A 7,942-nucleotide genomic window follows, 5' to 3' on the forward strand; every position below is an offset into this window, starting at 1 on the left:
TTTATCCGGCCCACTGGGTGTTTTTGCCCTGTTTTTTTTTTTTTTTACTTCAAACTAAGATACGTGCAGTGTGCATAGGAATTTGTTCATAGCGTTTTTTTTAAACTATAGTCCAGCCCTCCAATGGGTCTGAGGGACAGTGAACTGTCTTAAAAGCTTGATGACCCCTGATCTTGACTGAAAGCAGAGACTACTAGAAAGTCATTTCATTGATTAGGATACGTCTGTTACTTTGAAGACTGAGGTGCAATTGACCCAAGCCGTGCTATTTTCAATCTCCTCATCTACAAATGAAAGTTGGCCATTGATTAAGGAAGACTGGAGAAGAATCGAGGTGCTTGAATTCTAGTGCTGGTAAAGAATCTTGAAAGCACCAGCGACTGCCAGCAGAACAAAAAAGATCTGTCTTGGAAGAACAGCCAGAATGCTCCTCTGTCTCATGTACGTTGGACATGTTTTCAGGGGAAACCTGTCCCTGGAGAAGGACATAGGAAAAAGGGAGATCTTAAACAAGACAGACGGACAGCAGTGGCTGCGAGCTTGCTCTCAACCCTGACACACAAGCACGATTGTGAGGAAGCCCCGGGGGCAGACCGGGTTCCTTCTGTTGGGTAGAGGACTGCAGTGCGTTGGAACAGATTGGATGGTATTGAGCAACAGCAATGCCACACGAAGGCATTCAACCATGTGAATCATCACAAGTTACAGACAATACTGCGAAGCCTGGGAATTCCACTTTATTAGGCTTTGGGGGAATTTGTCCATAGACCTCGCAGCAGTTATTTGAACGGAACAAAGTGTACCATGTGATTAAAGAGAACAAGGTGTGCGTCAGGGTTATATCCTTTGGTCATATTTGTTCAATATATATTCCGAGCAACTAATCTGAGAATCTGGACTAGATGAAGAGGATCAGGATTGGAGGAAGGCTTATTTACACTCTGATCCACATGACATAATCTTGCCTCCCGAACATTAACAAAGATTTGACTCATTTATGGATGATGATCCATGACTACAACCTTCTATTTGGATTATATCTCAACAAAGATACAACAAAAATCCTAGTAAGTTGACCACTTAGCAATGTCATGGTACTCACTGCCATAGAGTCGATGCCAACTCATAGAGACCATATAGGACAGGATACTGCCCTTGTGAGTTTATGAGACTGCATTACTTTATGGGAGTAGAAAACCCTGTTTTTCTCCCTTGGAGCTGCTGGTGGCTTTGAACTGCTGACCTTGTAGATTGCAGCCCACTGCAAGAAAAGACTGATGTCAAGAATCTCATTTTATTTAGACCCAAGATCAATCCTCATGGAAGTAACAGTAAAAAAAAAAAATCAAACACCATATTATACTGGGCAAATATGTTGCAAAAGATCTCAGGACAACACAAATGATTGCATTTTAATCATTTAATATGCATGAAAAAGGCCAGGAAATAAGGTAAAATGCAGACTATTTGATGCCTTTGAATTATGGTATTGGTGAAAAATGTCAAATATATCATGGAATTCTAGAAGATGGAACGAACAAATCTGTTTTGAAGAAGTACAGCCAGAATGGTCCTTAAAATCCAGAAGGGTGATGCTTTTATCACACATACTTTGAGGATCTTGTCACGTGGTACTAGTCCCTAGAGAAGGGCAGCAAGCTTGGTAAAATGAGGGTCAGTAAACGAGAAGAGGCCCTTCAAAGAGATGTATTGACACAATGATGGCAACAGTTAGCTCAAACATAAGGATTGTGGAGATAGTGCAGGATCAGGCAGCGTGTTCTATTGTGTGTAGGGTCACTGTGAGGCAGAACTTTTGCAACAGCATCTAACAGCGCAGTGCCTGGCACCAGTGAATGTCCTGTGAGTATGAGCTTTTATTGTTGTTATGACGATAAAATCAGATTACTATAATTTTCCTGCAGAAAAGTGATTGAGATCCATTTGAATTTAATGTTTCTCTTTTACCATGCAGATACTGACTTGGTCCTTGTAATTGGAGCCAACGACACTGTTAATTCAGCAGCTCAAGAAGACCCCAACTCTATTATTGCAGGCATGCCAGTCCTTGAGGTCTGGAAATCAAAGCAGGTAATGTTTCAGACTTATACTTTATTTTAATAGTTGGACATTACATTTGAATAATTGAAGGTTACCTAAAATATGGACATAGAACTTTCCTCAACCACTTGGGAAATGAGAAGGCCCAAGAAGTTAGGAGCATATTAGGACCTACTTCCCTAGGTTCAAAATGGCGCTGGTGGCTTAGTGGTTGGTTAAAGTGCTTGGCTGCTAACCAAAAGGTTGGTGGTTCGAACCCATTAGCCACTACACAGTAGGACTATGTGGCCGTTTTGCTTCCAAAAAGATTCTGGAAAGCCTTTAACTGTTCTACTCTGTGCTGTAGGCTTGCTATGAGCCAGCATCAACTTGCTAGCAATGGATTTTTACCCGCTGAATGGCCAGCTTCTCTCTGCTCTGTGGCCACTAAAGAATCTGAGCGAAAGTCTGGATCACTAATGGAACCAGATGAGTTTATGAACATGGTTAACCCAGCCTTTAACCACAATGGACAAGAGCTGTGCACTTTTGGAATGATGTGGGCAGAATTCCAGATCTGATCCTGGGAAACAGATGGCTTCCCTCTGGGAGAGTGAGTCAGTATCATCGCCTTCATATACGAAGATGAGCAAATATTTTGCATTGATTTTTTTTGAAAGGCAATTTGAATGCTGTTTTTGAAAGGCAATTTGATTTAGAAATGCAAAGAATTACTTACTGTGGAGGGACGTGTATTTTGCTCAGGCAGATTGCTTCTGAGTGTGCAATGGTTCCAGAGAACACAAAGACTTGTGAATTTTCCTCCGCCTCCGCACTGGGCCCGTTTCCTTACCACTCCTGAGTCATAGCTACAGTATTTTTTTTCTTTTACAAATCATAGTAACATAATGTCTACTTCCCCTCAGTTTGTTTGTTTTTATTATAGATAAGGTGAATTCAAAACTTTGACAGTATTTGTGGTGAGGGGGTGGATGTGGAATAACTCGTGTATACAAGAAGTTATTGCTCCATTAGTCAGTATTGGGAAATGTGCCAAGTATGTAGCTGTATGTGTGCCATGTGAGTCACGGATAAATGCCACTTTTGGATAGATAACGTGTCCTGGAAGACCATAGAAAGGCTTTTCATTTTATTACGGTCAGACCTAATTGATAGTCCACATGACCACAACATCTATAATGGTGTGATTGTAAATGTTCCCAATGCATCATTACTATCGATTTCCCATCCGTTCCTTCGTGCTTTAAAGGAGCGTACAGTCAGTTACTAGCTCTGCCTTTGTGAGACGCCGGTCTGCTCTTTGTTTTCAGTGGCTTTTGTCCTGGAACCATGCAATCCTCTCCCACAGTGACAGAGCAGAGCTCCCGCCTGTCCCTCACTCAGGGACGGGTGTTTACTATTTGCAGTGGCGGCTCTTGTGCTACTCGTTTTGCTCTTTTATAGTTTTCCCAGAAAAAAATAGTCACTTAGAGATAACTATTATCAACATGATTTTTCCTCTAAGAGATAGAAGAGTATGAGCACATTAAAACAGTGAAAGAAAATACAATGTTAACATGCATTTTAAAATGCTGTGTATTACAAAACTAGTTTATTTGCTTTGTTTTTGAAGGAATCAGCCATGTTCAGAGTGAGTGCAGGGCGTGGTTGAGTACCTATTGCATCTTAACTAGGTCTGCAAACACCTTCTTCCTCTTCCTCTTGGGTTCCTAGGTCATTGTCATGAAGCGATCGCTGGGTGTTGGCTATGCTGCAGTGGACAATCCAATCTTCTACAAACCCAACACGGCCATGCTTCTCGGCGATGCCAAAAAGACATGTGATGCACTGCAGGCGAAAGTTAGAGAATCTTACCAGAAGTGAAGATGAAAGATCAAGCCATTGTCCAGCAAAGCCCTCTCTTCAATTATGTGAGCAGGCAAACTCCCCTTGCAGTGTACATGCTGATGCGCATCTGTAGAAAAGTGCTTGGAAGAAAGCAAAGCCAGTAGAAGGAGTTTTCCAAGAGCAGTGATCGGCCACTTTTAAGAGATTGGAATTTCTAAATGCTTTTCTATGTGCATATTTTTTTGTGCTAAGAATCAAAATTATTTTCTATAAGGAGATACTATAACCTCATTTTGGATGTAACCTAGTTAGAGTTTTTTTAATTCCTCATCCACCACCAATGTGTTCAGTAATTAAATGTTCAGAATTTCAGGATTAATATTATACATGGGTCTGAAACATCGTAACACAATGTAAGCAGTATGTGTACCTGCATTTGTTTGCCTTTTTTCACCAAATGCTATCACTTGGAATCTTTGATCAACTCCTGAGCTTCGCCTTGCAATTAGCCATAGTTTGAGTTAATCATTTTGGATTGGTAGCAATTTTACGAACTGAGTACTTCAGGTTTTAGATTTCAGAAGTATATTTTATTACTTCGACTTTAATACATTAAAGTACTAGATAATCTTTCAGATAAACCACATTCACAGTCATTCTTTTTGTATGTTTCATTAGAGCTCCAACGAGAGATGTAATTTGAAATCACTGTTAGTTATATTTTTGAAAACCCCATTTTCAATTAGAGATCTTTATCTTAAATTTCAATTTATCATGTATAGTGCTGTTTACTAAGTGTGCACTTGAGTGGAATTCAAACATTTGACTAATAAAATGATTCTTCATGATTGCATAGTGACCACAGACTAAAGTTGCGTGTTTCTGCCTATTATTAACATATGGGGAAGACAGTACTACTAAGAAATAGATTAATCTTTTTAGCTGTTTATAAGAATGGGTTTTTTCAAATCAAAGTGTATTTTTTAATAAATCATTTTATTGGGGCTCATACAACTCTTATCATAATCCATACATACATCAATTGAGTAAAGCACCCTTATACATTCGTTGCCCTCATCACTCTCAAAATTCACCTTCTACTTGGGTTCCTGGAATCGGCTCATTTTCCTTTTTTCCCTCCCCAGCCCTCCCCACTCCCCGCTCCCTCATGAACCCTTAATAATTTATAAATGATTATTTTATCTTATCTTGCACTGCCTGGCATCTCCCCTCACCCACCTTCCTGTTGCCCATCCTCCAGAGAGGCGGTTACATGTAGATCCCCGAGATTGGTTCTTCCTTTCTACACCCCTTCCCTCCCGGTGTCGCCACTCTCACCGCTGGTCCTGAGGGGTTCATCCGTCCTAGATTCCCTGTGTTTCCAGATCCCTACTGCACCACTGTGCGTCCTCTGGTCTAACCAGGTCTGCAAGGTAGTATAGGGATCATGATAATTGGAGGGGAAGAAGCCTTCAAGAACTAGAGGAAGGTTTTGCTTTTCATTGTTGCTACACTGAACCCTGAGTGACTCATCTCCTCCCCACTATCCCTCTGCAAGGGATTTCCAGCTGTCTACAGATGGGCATTGGGTCCCCATCACATACACCCCTCATTCACGGTGATGTAATTTTTTTGCCCCCACCTTTATTGTTTGAAACCTGGTCCCCTCTGCCCTTCATGATCACACATGTCGGTGTGTGCTTTGATGTGGGCTTTGTTGCTTCTGGGCTTGATGGCCGCTTATTTACTTTTAGGCCTTTAAGTCCCCAGACTCTATATCTCTCAATAGCCGGGTACCATCAGCCTTCTTCACCACACTTACCTATGCACACATTCATCTTCAGTGTTTATGTGAGGAAGGTTATCATGCAATGATGATTTTTGTTCTTTGGTGTCTGCTACCTGGTCCGTTCAACACCTTGTATTCGCTTAGGCTGTGTGCTTCTCTGTGGGCTTTGTTGCTTCCGAGTTAGATGGCTGCTTGTTTGCCTTCAAGCCTTTAAGACCCCAGACACTATATCTTTTCGATAGCCGGGCACCATCAGCTTTCATCACCACGTTTGCTTATACACGCATCTATCTTCAGTGATCATGTCGGGATGGTGGGCATCATGGAATGACAGTTTATCTGAGCAAGGTGCTCTTGTATTGAGGGAGTGTGCGCGAGGAGGCCCAATGTCTACCTGCTACCCTACTACTTGACCTATAAATATATGCACATAGGTCTATTTCCCCATAATCATAAATATGTTTACATATGTACGTTTGTATTTAGGCTTCTATGTATGCCCTTTGCTTCCTACTCCTTTCCTCTGTTTCCTCACGCTTTCCTCCTGTCCCACTACCATGCTCAGCCCTCATTCTGGTTTCAGTAATTCCTCTCAGTTACCTCGCCCTTGGTCACTCCCTACCAGTCCGCCCATCCCCTCCCTGGCACTGGTTTTGAACCACTCGTTTTCCCCTTGTCCCGGTGTTGGCCAAAACCTTGTCCCTTCCCCTACCTCTCACCTTCTCATGTCCCTCCAGGACCTTTGGTCCTGTTATTTTCTTCTTACATTGTTCAGCCTATCTTGTCTAGGTGGACCTGCAGACATAGTAATATGTACATGCAAATGCAGATGGCTTTGACAGCACCCAAGTGGCACATAAGAACATGGCACTGACAGCTGCAACATCGACACGCTGACAGACAAAAAAGCCACTGACATACAAAATTTAACAGAAAAAACAAAAAGATAGCAAAAAAAAAAATTCTGTTAGTAGTTCGAGGTCTGTTTGTTGGCCTTTAGGAGTGTTTTCTGAATGAGTTTGGTGGGGTGCCACATCCTGGCCCCCAAGTCCATCCTTTATACTCCCTCGGGATCTCCTTGCTCTGCTTCCCCCGCTGCTCCATTGTACGTCCCCAGTGTTTGCCTCAGTGTGGTGGGGTCAGCTCAGCCGCACATCCCCCACTGTGTCTCAAGTGCTGTCCCGTGTAGGGCCATGGGTTGGTGCAGGATGTCGCATCACGTAGTGTGGCCGGCTGTATGGTCCTCTCTGTACAATGGGCCCTTCGAGGCGGGCTATCGTCCTCTGAGCTTGGTGGCCCAGGTGTGCTCCACTCCGTTCTTCCTCCTTCCTTTGCTTCAGCTTCCTTCTGGGTGTGGTGTGGTAGGTCAAAGCGTATCTTTTAAAAAATGCTTTTTGTGAATTGGGTGAAGGTTTATAGAACAAATCAGTGTTGCAGTCTACAATTCATGTGCATCTTGCTTCACACGATTTATTGCTATCCCCTCAAAGTATCATCACTTGACCCACTTCCTCCCTGGGTGGCGTATGACCATTCTCTCTCTTCCTTTCCTAACCCTTCCACATTTTGAGTAAAATGTCAAATGGTTGACACTCTAAGGCATGCATACCTCCCTAGTGTACTTGTTCCACTTAGAGATCTGTCTGTTGGTGGTGTGTCTTGAGGTCTGTGTGATTGATAACTTTTGAGAGAAACTGGCACTTGTTTTAGTACCTTTGTTTATTTGAGCGCCAGTAGCACTCTGCACTCCCTAGTACTTTCCATAGTAAAATTCTTGATTAAAAATTATCACTGATCTCTATGTAATGTGGCTTCAAAAATAGGGGTGGTAAATGCAATTTGTTAATTAATCTCAGGTCAGTAGTAGTCTGAGGGTTGACTTTTGTGAAAACTATTAGGAGAAAGTAAGCAGTATCTTTATTTATGTACTTTTCCTTCTCAAAGTTGTAGGTGTATCTGGAAAGCTGTAGCTTTAAAAAAAATTGAGATGGCGCCCACATTCAATTTAGATAAAAATCACTCACACTTGCACTTATTAGTTTCATGTTGAATAATTTTAGTAAACATTTTTCTATGAAGTTATATATTTGGTGCAATTGCTGTTGTCTATTTGGAAAAATATCACTACTACCACATGCACATAAAATTTTGCTGAAGATAGTTCAAAAATAGTTGCAGCAGTATATTGGCAGGGAGTTGTGAGAAATTCACACTGGACTCAGAAGAGGATGTGGCATAAGGGATATCATTGCTGACCTCAGATCA

The 7,942-nt window shown here is 41.9% G+C and overlaps 1 protein-coding gene across 5 annotated transcripts in view; it reads left to right on the forward strand.

The window, feature by feature from the left end:
* NNT (nicotinamide nucleotide transhydrogenase) overlaps positions 1-4,712 on the forward strand; it is a 117,895-nt gene extending 113,183 nt beyond the window's left edge. For all 5 annotated transcript variants that reach the window (XM_075541010.1, XM_075541009.1, XM_075541012.1 and 2 more), the window contains exons 21-22: positions 1,976-2,091; positions 3,775-4,712. In XM_075541010.1, the coding sequence (XP_075397125.1) occupies positions 1,976-2,091; positions 3,775-3,924 (266 nt within the window). In that variant the 3' untranslated portion in view covers positions 3,925-4,712. The remainder of the gene's footprint in view (positions 1-1,975; positions 2,092-3,774) is intronic.
* Positions 4,713-7,942: the final 3,230 nt, after the last annotated feature.

The sequence above is a fragment of the Tenrec ecaudatus genome, chromosome 2 (assembly GCF_050624435.1).
Source record: "Tenrec ecaudatus isolate mTenEca1 chromosome 2, mTenEca1.hap1, whole genome shotgun sequence".
Taxonomy (NCBI): domain Eukaryota; kingdom Metazoa; phylum Chordata; class Mammalia; order Afrosoricida; family Tenrecidae; genus Tenrec; species Tenrec ecaudatus.